The following is a 13,763-nucleotide window of genomic DNA, read 5'->3' on the forward strand; positions in this document are numbered from 1 at the left end:
CGCTCCGGAACGTGGCGCCGGCGGCGGATCGGAGGTCGTCCTTGGTATCGATCATATCATGCATCCCGTCCCCGGCCGGGTCCGGGTGACCGCGCCCTCGCTGACGTGACAGCTGTACCTACTGGCCGGCCGGCTCATGGCGCGCTGCTGGCTCTGGCTGGAGCCTGCTGTGCGCTGTGGCCTGTGGCCGCGCGGACGCGCAGCAAGCGCAAGCGCAGGCAGGACGGCCCGCCCCTCGACCAGTCGCCGTCGCCGAATTTAATCGCGGCGCAGTGGCCGGACCGGACGTGGTCACCACTCACCATCGATAGACTATAGGTATAGGTAGGCCTGGCCGGACCCGGACCGGAGCAGAGCGCGGTGCCGCTGGTCCTCGTCCGATCCCGTCGGCTCGTCCTTGCGTCTCATGCGCGCGTCGTCTACGGCCGCGACCGGTCGCCGCGAGCCCTCTCCCTGGCTGGACGGAGGAGGACATGCATGCATGATCTCGCTGGAATTATTAGCACGTCACAGCTCACACGTACGTACTCTACCATATGCCGCTCTGACAGGCTGGTACCACTACGACAGGACAGCCCGATATGGTGCTACAGTCAAACCTGTCCTCGTGTCGTGTTGGAGTGTTTATTTAGGTACTCCCCGTTCTCGAATACAGCCTCTAATCTAAATCTTTAAAAAATAGCATTTTTAATATCCCCGCACTTCCTAATTAAGATGCCATCTAGATCCTTAAACTTGTCAAATAATATGGGCTAACTCCAAACGAGCACCAAACCACTCCATGCCCTGATGCTATATGCCTCCGTGGCTCTTGACTAGAGGGTCACACATGAGGGTGGTGCGTCTGGTGCCTACATGACGACCTTTGGCACTCCACCTCTAGCTCTGAGCAGATCATCGATAATGTCAGAGGTTGTTGAGGCGACCATCCTCATCGAGTCATAGTGTGAGTTCGTTAGCGGCAAGACCCTGCTCGTGGCAATGGACTAACAAGCGGCTGGAAGGTGCTTGGCTACGAGATCGATCTGCTTGGTGGTGGTTGGATACACACCTTATTTTTGAGCGGGGCGGGCACCCATTGACAAAGCAACCTTCCACCTCCCTCGTCCGCCTACGGAGCACAGGCTTTGGCCTCACCGCCTCCGCTATTAAGGATACCGCTCGAGATCTACTTGGACATACTCCATCCATCCTTCAATAAATCAATTTCTATAATTGTCCAAAAGTTTGACCAAATTTATAGAAAAGAGCGTCAAGATTTATAACACGAAATTAGTGTCATTAGATATATCATAAACTATAGTTTCATAGTATGCTTATTTGGTATCATAAATATTTATATTTTTTCCTATAAAATCCACATATATGTAAGAAATGTTTTGCTTAGGACAACTCTTGAATTGATTTTTTTTCAAGAACGAACGGAGCATATGACACCATTATGTTGGTAGCGGTACAGCGAAAAGACCGTACCGGGCCAGCGCCAGTCCGTCAATTGCCAAATCACGAATTCACAGTCACAACAGCACGACTGTAGCCTTCTAGCTAGGCTCAGCGCAGTGATGATTGATGACAAGGACCGATATGTCATATGTGAAAGAATATGCATCTATCTATCTATATCCCCATCGTCACATATATACCCAACCCAACCCAGCGATGAGGATATATTATATGGACGAATTTCCATGCGAATAACAAAGGTGGTGGATGGATCGATCCGCCCCGGCCGAGACGATATATGAGGTTACATTTTCTAAGACAAGCGACGGATCGGAGCGAGAGATCAAAATCACCGATCGAATCCTTATCGCTTATCGTCTCTCTAGCTCGCCAGACCCGGCCATGCATATGCATGTGACGAGATGCTCCATGTACCTGGGTATATAGCAAAGCATAGCACATAGCAGGCTTCGGCTACAATAGTGTCTGTGCGTCCCCTCGTGCAGCGAAGATGCATCGATGCGAATGGATATTCTGTGGTGTTAACATAGTGTAACGTACACGTGAATGAATGCATACATTCATGCGTTCACGCACCAATTATATATCTGTTTGTAGTATATTGGGGGGGGGGGGGGGGGGGGGGGGGGGGGGGGGTGATTTGGCCTCCCACAACTATCATCTTGATGGTTTGATTTTCCTCTCAAAACACAAATCAAGATATGGTGCACCCTAAACTAACCATCGGATAAGCCGCACGTTACAACTGGCTGGCTTTCATTCAACAGTGGTTTCGTATGATGTGACGGTGTGCGCCCCATATGGCAATATGGTAGGTGGTCTCTTGTTATTATATCCCTCTTCCCTATATCGCACTATGGCAAGACAGCACAAAGGAGACGCCTAAATCAGCGACTCGGAATTGAAATGCGTCACTAGAATTACACTAGTGACGCGGGTAAATAATACGCTTCGTTGATTAGTTATCGCCCATGACTAGAAAATAAAATGTGTCACTAAAAACAAGTGATCAGAGACTCTTCCACATTACAGACGCAATATAAGTGATGAGTTTTTTGTGCGTCACACTGACTATCTAACCGTGTCACTAATGTGAAAATCTGAGAGTGTCGTGTGGACGCACCACACAGGCACGCTCTAGGACACGCTTAAGGAGCACCAATCCTTTCATTGCATCTCTCGAAGTGGCACGACGTGATTGGTGCTCTCACCCTATCTCACATTCCTCATGTTGGCCGTCAAAATATGATCAGGGGGTCGAAGATAGAACTAGAAAATCACGTGCAGACAAAAGAGATAAAAAAAGGATCAAATTTGGGGGAACCCTGCAAAAAAATCCAATTCATTATTGAAAACTAGTCTGGCCTATTTTCAATAGCCTCCCATGCAAAGTTGTGCCAACCAGCCCAAGCCATTTGACATTCTCAAAGTCCAAATCGTCATTTTCTTGTTATAAACTTCTCCGATCTAATGGGCCTAGTTACTAAGCCCAAGGGCCTATTTGTGAGTATTTAAGGTCCGAATGTAATTTGTAACGACCTATCTGTAATTGCTAGCCCCACCAGAGAAGAAAATGGAAAAATCCACATCCCACCTCCCCTATAAAAAGGGGATAGAAGGTGCGAGAGGGCTTGGTCCATCACTCACTCTCTTCCTCTTTTTCCACTCCATCTCTCTCTCTCACTCTCCCACTCACTCTCCCGTTGCAAACCAACACTATATGCAAAAAAATGTGCAATGTTAATAAGAAAAATCGTTGTCATTTGATCCTTATCAGCAATGTAAATCGTTCACTGTCACAACCGCAATCAGGCTCCCTCGAAAGCATCATCATAATTCACATGATTATAACACATAAACATGTTTTAAAAGGCGTTAAGGCGAGGCGAGCCACCCCTTCTGGACGCCTACGCGAGCAAGGCGGATGGTTGAATTGAAGCAGCGAAGCATGGCTAAGGATAGCCAGATAAGAATCAAGCTGCAGAGGCTGAAATACGCCTTCTGATGAATGAAGTTAAAAGGGTATGCCTTCGCATGGATGAATTTGAAAGGGCTCTTGCACAATTAGTCAGTGCTCAGAGGGAAAAGGTAGCCTTATGATTTGCAATTCCAGTTTAATGTTTCTAAGTTCTGACTGCATAACTTATCCAACATGCTACAACAATTGTTACCACCGATCACTTGTGAATGGTTTAACATACAGACTGGTGTCAGTTTTTTGGGTGGTCATTTCTATCCTTTAATCTTTCCAGTTTCTGTAGTAGTTTGTCTATCGGAATCATGGTTTAAAAGGTGTTAAGGCGAGGCAAGGCGAGCGACCCCCTTCCGGACGCCTATGCGAGCAAGGAGGACGCCTAGGCAACGCCATAAGAATATCATAATATATAATGGCGCTAAAATTCAGAAGCAAATCAGACCTTAATATTACCAATTCTTAGCAAACATACATAGTTTTAGACCATAATAAGGATGATAAGTAGTGCTACTAGAGTACTAGTCTACTAGTGCACAATATGAAGTAGCAAAAGAGCAAATCTGAAATGTCTCAGTAGCCAAAAACTAGTCTCTAATGGTATGACTTAATTAGTAGCGCTGCTAGTGCGCATCATATATGAAATAGCAACATAGGAAGTATGAAATCCCTCCTCTTAATAGCCATCATCAAACTCTCCAATGATGTTGGCTGCCTCCTCATCTCCTCTACTACCATTGGCATCACAAGGATCATCCTCAATCTGTCACACCTGCGTCATCATAGGGATCTTGATTTTCTTCATCCTCATTTTCTAAACCCAGCTCCTCCTGAACCCCAATAGGTGCAGAATTTCTAGCACGCTTGTTGTGGGTTGTTCTTGGTAAATTTCTGCCACGAAGTAACTCTGATGCTCCAATAGCTTCATCAACAAGGTCCCATGTAAGGTCACACTCACAGCCACGAGCACCATGAGGGGGCACATGCAGTGAGTCAGCCCACTCATTGTCCCAATCAAACTCCTCAACAACCAAAGAATCAAAGCCTTTACCTTTCTTCTGCCTCAATTTCTAGAACCTAGTTTTCATCTTCCGGTTGTAGGAAACAAAGACAATAGAATTTAACCTCTTATGCAACAACCGGTTCCTTTTCTTTGTGTGGATCTACAAAATAAGAAATACAATACACCAAAAAGATGAATAAAATGCTTGCTGAAATATTGGTAAGAACAGCAAGGAGATGACAGATGGGAAAAAAACTCACAAATTCAAAGGTGCTCCAATTGCGCTCACAACCAGATGATGAAGCACAAAGACTGACCACACGCTTATCAAACCTTTGTATCTCAATAGCACGGCCACCATATGAACGCCACCAATCATCTAGAACAACAAATGCATCATATGTTAGGAGCTGGGATTAAAAAATGCTAGCTTGCTGGAATTAAATTGCTGTAATGTACACTTGATGACATTAAAAGAGAAGAACACAACACTTATGAGGGCTCAAAGACTCAAGGTTTTGCTTGGCCATTTTGTTTGAAAAAACATCTCCTCAAAGAAATTCATAATCCATGGCTTGAGCATTGATCTTGTCTCTAGTTTCCTTATCCTCCACCATTCTTGCAAGTACATCAAGAAAGCAACCTCTTAGCTATCCAACAGTTGCATCATCATTTTTTCTTATGAGAGGATGGCGCATCCCTGGGTTCAAAAACAATGCAGCCCCATAGAGTGGATGATCCATTTGTTTCTCCCACCTTCGCTCAATTATCTCCATGATCTTGTCAAGCAACTTTTTCTTGGATGGTATGTCAAAGCTCAGATTGATCTTCTCTTTTGCATGGTTCATTAATGCTTGAACCTTTGGCATTGCTGGCTTCTCATCTCCATCAATCACCCTAAGCACAATGAGAAGTGGGGCTGAAGCTCTAAGGCAATCTTCAACTTTGTTCCAGAACTCTGTAGAGAACACAATGGCATGCACATCTAGACCTGCTTTGGTTTTTGCCAATTTATTCCCAATCCACTGTTCATTATGAAATAAAGCCTTCAAAGCTTCCTTGTGCTTGTACAAACTCTTCAAAGTAAGAAAGGAAGTTGCAAAACGAGTTGCTGCAGGTCTCACAAGATCAGCCCCACCTGTCTTCTTCCTCATGGCATGAAGGATCCTCCCATGCCTATAGATGAAAGTTGTAACACGCCTTGCACGTGCAATATATTTCTTGAATGCTGGCAAGTTCTCAATCTCCTCTAGCATGAGATCCAAACAGTATGCAACACATGGACTCCAAAATATTGTAGGAATCCTTTCCATCAAAAGCTTGCCTGCTGCCTTGAAGTTAGCACCATTATCTGTAACAACTTGGACAACCTTGTCTTTTCCAATGTAATCAATTCTTTCCTCTAGCATATCAGCAAGCATCTTAGCATCATGTACTTCACTTGATGCATCAACTGACTCTAAGAAGTATGTCCCCTCCGGGCTGTTCACTAGGAAGTTAATCTAATTTCAGTGCTCACTTTAGGACAATTTTTTTGCATCTCCAAAGCCACCTGCTAAATGTTGCTTCAACCTTTTTATCCCTCCATGAACACTCCCACCACACAAGGTGCATGCTACCTCATCCTTGTTGCTAAGGTTTGGCCAGTAGGCGTACTTCCACCCTGGATCCTTGGTCTTTTGTGGCTTCCGGGTTGGATCATTCTTGGGATCATACTCGCTAGCAGCGGAAGGTGGACTTGCCATTGTGCTTCTCCTGCATAAAAAGGCAAAGAACCCAAGCACATAGCATGGTTAATGCTCTGTATAGTTTATATAGGCTAACGAGCAGTTCAACAAAGAGCAAAGGACACTACAGTACATCCTAAAGCAAACACTAGCGGAAAGTAGCAGTATAATATGGGATAAAGGTGTAGAAATTAGCATAAATCAAGTCACTTTAGCACATAAATCGGAGCAATTAGCATATAAAATAGAGCAATTAGCATATAAAATAGAGCAATCAGCATATAATACACAGCCCTAGATGTTCTAACCAAAAAAAACTACGACTCTACGAGTGGACCACTCCAATCTGCATCTATAAAACAAACCACAAGTATCCAAGCAAGAAGCAGACAACACCATGTGACGTGCTCTGTTTTTTATGCAATCCAACCACAAGCAGTCAGGCACAATCGACTCTTTAAGTAACAGAGGAAGGGAGGGAAACAGAGAGGAGAGGCACTACCTCAGCTTGCAGGTGCCTAGCGGGAAGGCAGGTGAGCAGGTCGGAGCTGGGGGCCGACGGTAAAGCAAATCGGAGCCCCGTCCTAGTGCCTGATGGAGAGCAGATGGTGGACGGCTGGTCTCCAGTCAATTTGGCGACCGGCAGGCTTCAATCGAGCTGCGAACGGCGGGATCCGGTTGCTGCAGGAGGGGGGCGACCAACGGAGATGTGCGGGGGCCGCCGGCTATGCCGCGCTCCGCGAGGATTTGACGCCGCGCAGGTGGGAATCGCCGTGTCAGGAAGGGGCGGAGCGGCGGGCCTTTGGTTTCTAAATCTAATTACCCTCCATCTCTCTAATTTACCTCCTGCGCTTTATCTCTCCCTCTCAATTTGTTCCTACACGCAGCAGCGAAAAGGCGGGAAGGCCCGACACGGGAGCGATTTCTTCCCGCGCGCTGGCGCGCATCGCTTCTTTCCGCGCCCCCCCCCCTGATTTCGCGAGTTAAAGGATCCGCCGCGGGCGCCTTGGCGACGACCAGACGCCTAATCGAGCAAGGTGGACGCCTAGTACGTCAAGGCGGACGCCTTACGCGTGGAAGTCCAGGCGAGCCCGACGCCCAGCAACTTTCCTCGCCTGGACGACTAGGCGACGCCTTTTAAACCATGCACATAAATCATTCATAGATTTCCGTTTTTAGTGACATGATCATGAATTTGGGGTCATCAATTTAGGAAATTAGGGTCATCCATTATTTAATTTTATATTGTCCTTTAAATTTCAATCACAACTCAACTTTTATGTATAATCTAGTTTTTAGCAATATAGCTTTTAGAAGTCAGCCACAAGGTGGAGCGCCTCCTCATCGGGCTCAAACCGTCGGGAACGTGGCGAGTGGAATGGATGCACTGTAAGCTAGGAGTCCGGTCCAATGATGACAAGGTGGAAAGCAGGTAGAGCATATAGATGCGCCCTAGGTAAACGAGGGTTAGGATAGGACGAAGATGGCAGCGAGTGGATGAAGATGGCAGCGAGCAGGTCGTTACAGAGGGACAGCAATTCACGTTCGCTGCCCGTAGTCATTATTATCGAATCCGGAATTCTGGATCTAGGCGCGAGGGAGGAGGCATGGAGCACGGAGGTGAATGCAGGAGGTTCGAGTTCGAGTTCAATCCGATCTACTCGAGCCAGAGGTGTCGATGAAGGTTCATTAGTAATAGTCTCGTCATCCGCTCCCGCGAAGTCCGTTTTATCCTTGGCGGCGGTGCGGTGCAGCCTGGTACGGCATAGAAGTTCTTCAGCTGCCCTAGCATGTAGAGCCCCAGTGTTTGGCGGAGTAGCAAAAACATCCAGTTGATCCTCCATTCGTGCTTGGGCGCAATCACGAGGCACAAGTTGTTCTTCTGCCCGCACTTGTCGCAGTCTGGTAGCGCCGGGTACATCCACTCCGATGGCACGAGGTCATTCATGGCGTCCACATTGCGAACGATGAAGCCGGACAGCTTAATCTCGTAGGAGATGGTTTTGCTGGCGTCGCAGTGCTTGCAGCGGACCTCGCCCTCGACAGAGGCGACCCCTCGCTCGAAGAGCTCCGCGAACGTCGGATGCGCGCCCACGGTCTTGGTCGCCCATGGGAACAATTTTTCCTTTCCTTCGTTGATGATGGGTGTTCACGTTCCTCAATCTTCCCTTGCCAATCGATTGTACACATTCATCAATCTCCTCCTGCCAAGATCGATCAGCAGCTAGCAATGCAACTATATATGCAAGTTCTCTAGCATCCGCTGAGGCTACAAAACGGCCGGGTCCAACAGTCTTTGTCGTTTTCATTCTTCCCTCAAGCATACTCCAATGACAACGACAAGCTCTCCATTGACAACGAAGCTGGGCCGGTATTCATTGCACACTCCAACGACAAGCACATGGAAGGCATCAAACTCACCCTGCTTCCTTCGGGGACGATGGGTGTCCATGACCACCTTGACGCTACGTCAGCATCGTCGAGCATGGAGGACTCCTTCAAGGGCGGTGTGGAGATCACACGTCGGACAACGACGTAAAGGTTCCGGGCATTAAGAAATAGTGACATCCATCATCTTCCCCCGCGGCCCGGTCTCTCCTCTTCTTCTTAGCGTTAGTACACTCATTGAATTCTTCTGCGATCTTTCTCTCTGTCATATCGTCATACATCGATGTGACAAACGCTAGTTGGCACCACCTAACATGTGGTGTCTATAGTCACGTGAAATCATCTACTCCTTCCTGACTTTTTTGGTGTCTCTTTTCAAGTCACGTGAAATCAGTGAAATCACCTCTTTCGTTCCAAATTATGAGACTTTTTGATATTTCTATTTTCATAGGTTTTTCAATGTACTTAGATATACATTGTATATGTCTAGACGCAAAGTAAAAGTAATGTATCTAGAAAAACGTCAAAACGTCTTATAATTTTGAACTATAATTTGGAAAGGGGAGTACTAAATAAACTAGCTAACATTGTCATTTGTAAAGTATTAGTTAATTTCAAGTGTAGACTATCAGGTTTTCAGGTTTTGTGTTTTGAGGAGGCTGTAATCGAGGTAGACTCTTATTAATTCATAATGTTTTAAGGTACATGTAAAATTTTTGGACGCCCAAGAAGCCATACATATCTCCATGGTGCCAATTTACAAACACTTTTAGCAAGAGCATGGGCCTCACGATTTGATTGTCTACCTTCGTGCTTAAAAATGACTTTCTGAAACAAAGTGCCCCTGGCTTTAATTTCCTTCAAGATTGTGGAATAAGCACACAAATTTTGTTTCTGAAGATTCATAATCATTTCCAAGCAATCTGAAGCTATTACACACTTGCGCACACCCATGTCCACGGCCAATGAATTAAGTTGCTTCATTACAAGCCAGAGCTTCCAAAGATGACGGATCAGTTAAACCATCAATGACCATAGCAGTTGTAGCAACATAATTCCCTGCAGTATCCCGACGCACCACTCCAACAGTCCCCTTCGCCATCAACATTAAACTTCAAGAAAGCTTCAGGCAGAGGTATCCATTTGGAAGCCGGTTGCTTGATTCTTGTTAACTTGGTTGTTTTATTGTCCTCAGTCAATCCAGTTAGTTGAGATCATCAAGATATTTTGTAATAAAGACCACACACAGCACAGAATCTGGGGAGCTTCTCATACTTCAACGAAAGGCCTCTCGTTTTCCAACTCCTAACGAAACATAGACAATCCTGGTAAGAGGTTTCTCCACATGTAGCTTAACTCTGATACGTAAGTCTCTCCACCCATTAATATCAGTGACGAAGCCAGAAAAAATTTAGGAGGGGCTGAACAAAAGAATAGAGGCTTTTTTATCTTCTCTTAATCTTAGCCCCTCCTACCTAATACATGTATGCATAAAATTTTAAGAAAAGGCTTAGGGAAACTCCACGTGCTCAGGATCGGTAGGGGGGGCTAGCCCCACCGCTGGCTTCGTCACTGATTAATGTTATCATCCAGATCCACCTTCAAAAAATCACCTATTTTATTTCCCAATTGGTGCCCTATTTTCTTCGTTCTAAATCCTATTGGCAAATCATAAATTCGAACCCAAGTTGCCAGATATTTGAATCTCACTTTGGAGGGCTTTGTAATCCCATCGTATTCTTCCAAGAGAATAGCATGCCCCCTAAAAATCCAAGGGCCCTCATCCATCACCTTGCGCCAATCTCCTAGGCAAGTAAACTTAAGTAGAAGCAAGTTTTCCTCTATGGCCTTAAAGCTAACATCTTTTGCCAAGCTCCACGCATAGTTCATATTCACAATGAAAGCAGCATGATTGAAGGTTTTTGAGGAACAAATCTTTGCCAAAGCTGTCCATCGCGCCTCTGCTTTTAACTCCTCCAGATCTTCTTCTCTAAAACAATATCTTGTTCTTCATCCTCTCTTTATCTCCAAGTGCTGGAGCAAAACATCGAGGTCACCGTCCCTTTCCCTTACAGATTGCTGCAGTCCCGAGTTAGACTCGGCCATCCCCAAACTGAGCAGCTTACCAAACGGTGCTACCACTCCCAAATCCCGAAGTCGCAACCAAGGCCGAGAAGCTAAACCAATGTTTGCCCTTTAACCAGCCCGAATTGCGTTGGGACTTAGAGCAATGAGGAGCTGGTTTGCTTGGGGAGATATTGAGAGATCTCACACTGAAGATTCAGTGGGAGCACAGGAATCCCAGGCACGCCGGGGAAAGTTTCTCCAAAACACTGCCGCTCCCGAGAATTGGGGCTCGGGGAGTCGCAGGCTGATTACGAGGCCGATGCTAGTTGTGGCCTTGTGGGCTCGCATCTCGCGGCTCGGGGGCCGGCTTGGAGGGCAGCAACGTTTTGCTGGGTTGATTGATGCGGGTCTGGAGCAGTTGGACCCTGGGCCTATGATAACAACTTCATGGGCTTAATCGCCATGCGCCACTGACTACAGCCCAACAGGGGAGTCCTCCGGCTCGCAACGGGCCCGGCGATGTGGCCCTATCACATTGGCCAACGCAGTTCGCTTTTCGTTTTCTCTCTGTTTTTTTTTTGGTTCAATCAACAATCACGTCCCTCAGGAAAAAAGGGATTAGGCAAGAAAACGCGTTCATCCAATCCAAGTTCCAAAAAAATACGTATCGATTTTACCGAGAAAGCAACAACGGAAGCACTAGTAGAAATATCCAAGGATCAAAGAAGTCAATTCTAACACACCCCCACCGTGCTCTTCACACAACGAAGCAAGCAGTGAATGAACACACATGAAAACCACTACAGTGTTTATTTGATTTGAATTTGATTCACACAATGGCGCAGCAAGAGGCGGCCTTTTTATTCAAACTTGGACGCGTCCGCGACCGGCGACCCAGTGCAAGGTCAACTCAAGCGGAGGGCGGCGGGGGCAAGGGGAGGGCGGCGGCGGTCTTCTGGAACGCGGGGCGGGCGGCGATGTCCTCCCACCAGGCCTTCACATGGGGGCGGTCGTTCACGAGCCCGGCCTTGGGGGTCTTGGTGAGGTAGAGCAGGTAGGACGCGTGGTTGGCGTCGGCGAGCGTGAACTGGTCCCCGGCGAGGTACTTGTTCTGCGCGAGGTGCGCCTCGTAGACGTCGAGCACCTTGGCGAGCTCGTGCGCGTGCTTGTCCACCACCACCGGGTCCGGGGACCCGCCAAAGAGCGGCCTGAAGACGAGCTGGAACACCAGCGGCGACGCGTTCGGGTAGAAGTGGTGCGACTCCACCTCCAGCCACACCTCCAGCTTCGCCGACGGTGTCGCGGGGAGCAGGGCCGCGCCCGACGACGCGTACTTGGTCGCGATGTACCGGTTGATGGCACGGGACTCTGCAATCAGACATCCGGAGATATTTTTTTTTTTTGTTTTCAGACAGACGAAGTCCAAGTGGTCAACTGGAATAAGGTTTAGTTTGGAAAAACAAAAAAAAAAAAAAAACAGGGATCTAATCTTGTTCCTAGATCTGGATCTCGTTATTCAATTCAAAACTATAATCAACAGGCTACGAGGAGTTATGTCAGTAAGATAAGAACAGAGGGGTGAATGGAGAGTTTACCGTAGAGGACTTCGTCTCCGTCGACGAGAGCCGGGATCTGGCCGAAGGGCTGTTTGGAACAACAAGCAAAATGATGAGCGAGAGGCACGCGCAGCAAGCGAAACTAGTAGCGGAACGGAAGCCGGAAGTGGGGGAGAGACGCACGTTGAGGGCGAGGAAGTCGGGCTGCTTGTGGGCGCCGGTGGTGAGGTCGACGGGGATGATCTCGAAGTCGAGGCCCTTCTCGTTGAGCACGGTGGCCACGCGCACCACGTTGGGGGACAGCGGCATCCCGTACAGCTTCAGCGGCGCCATCTCCTCCTGTTGGTTGCCTTCCTTCGCTGCTGCTTGCTTCTTTCTTCTCACACAAGTCGGTCGGTCAGTCTCCCTCACGCACGCGTCCACACTGCAACTTGCCCTCCCGTTCTTTATAGCAGTCGATGAAGAAGACGGGTGGGGAGATGGGCGGGGCCAGCGGCCAGCGGCCAGCGGGGCGCGCCAATCACTCGGGATCGGGGAACGCCGGGGCGACGGTGGCAGCCGCCATATTTTTTAATTGCGCCACCACCACCGTCCACCGCCATAATAAAATGGCGCAAATTCCTGTTCTCACCGCGAAAATGGAGACATGGATTTTTTTTTTTTTTGAACTCGATGAACGATTATGACCTGCTGCTGGCTGGGGTGCAGGGGTGAAGATCTGTGTCCGGATATTCAACATCCGATATCATATCTGTATTCGAATACTTCAATCGTATATTTATAATGTTGATATTTAATCATATCATAACAGATATGATTGATATTATCTGTATTTAAATACAAATCCAAATAGAAATAGAAAAATAAATGTAATATCAATCCATTCCTATCCTATCCGTTTTTATCATAGAGTAGATCGGTAGGTACAAGGCGTTACGGGCGTGGAATCATGGATGACGGACGCGTCGTGTCGGCAGGAAAAAAATGCCGGACGTGGGGAGAAGCGACGAGCCGCGTGTGCCCGACCAGCGGGCCGGCCCGAGGAACCGGATTGGATCGGGGTCGTTGGGAAGCCGGATGCGGATGACGCAGCCTGCAGCAGGGGCCTGATTCGTCGTTTCTGGTCGTTGAAACGTCTCTCTGGTCGAGGTGCAAATGGATCTTGGGGGCCTTGTTTAGATGCCATCTAAATTTTAAGTTTTTTCATTTTCTCTCTATCACATTAATTTTTAGCCGTTTGTATGGAGTATTAAATGTAGGTAAAAAAAATAACTAATTACACAGTTTAATTGGAAATCACGATATGAATCTTTTGATCCTAGTTGGTCCACGATTGGACAATATTTGCCAAATAAGACAAAAGTGGTACTATTCATCGGTTTGAAATTTTTTCGCAATCTAAATGAGGTCTGGGTCTCTTTTTGTTTTTGCTTGGTCCCTGCCAAGCTCATCATGCATAACTCGTGTTCCTTCCTTCTTTTAGCTATGTGTATATAATATACGTTCCGGTTCATTCATCTTTCATAAGCTGATTACTTGTGCTAATTTCATAATATGACCATTCCCCAGCTGAACAGCTCTTATCT

General features: G+C 47.2%; 1 protein-coding gene and 1 pseudogene across 1 annotated transcript; both read right to left on the reverse strand.

Moving 5' to 3' along the window:
* Positions 1–10,108: 10,108 nt before the first annotated feature.
* Positions 10,109–10,950, reverse strand: LOC136453983 (uncharacterized; annotated as a pseudogene).
* Positions 10,951–11,398: 448 nt separating this feature from the next.
* LOC136453984 (glutathione S-transferase 3-like) lies at positions 11,399–12,621 on the reverse strand. Its single transcript, XM_066454536.1, has 3 exons — positions 12,361–12,621; positions 12,217–12,265; positions 11,399–11,989 (listed from the first exon to the last, which is right to left on the reverse strand). Exons 1-3 carry the CDS (start codon positions 12,508–12,510, stop codon positions 11,532–11,534), a joined length of 657 nt encoding a protein of 218 aa, XP_066310633.1. The 5' UTR covers positions 12,511–12,621; the 3' UTR covers positions 11,399–11,531.
* Positions 12,622–13,763: the final 1,142 nt, after the last annotated feature.

The sequence above is a fragment of the Miscanthus floridulus genome, chromosome 5 (assembly GCF_019320115.1).
Source record: "Miscanthus floridulus cultivar M001 chromosome 5, ASM1932011v1, whole genome shotgun sequence".
Lineage (NCBI taxonomy): Eukaryota > Viridiplantae > Streptophyta > Magnoliopsida > Poales > Poaceae > Miscanthus > Miscanthus floridulus.

Coding starts and splice junctions, on each gene's coding strand:
- LOC136453984 (XM_066454536.1), bottom strand. CDS start 12,510: ATGGCGCCGCTGAAGCTGTACGGGATGCCGCTGTCCCCCAACGTGGTG. Junction 12,266..12,360: donor CCGACTTCCTCGCCCTCAAC/GTGCGTCTCTCC, acceptor TGTTCCAAACAG/CCCTTCGGCCAGATCCCGGC. Junction 11,990..12,216: donor CGGAGACGAAGTCCTCTACG/GTAAACTCTCCA, acceptor GTCTGATTGCAG/AGTCCCGTGCCATCAACCGG.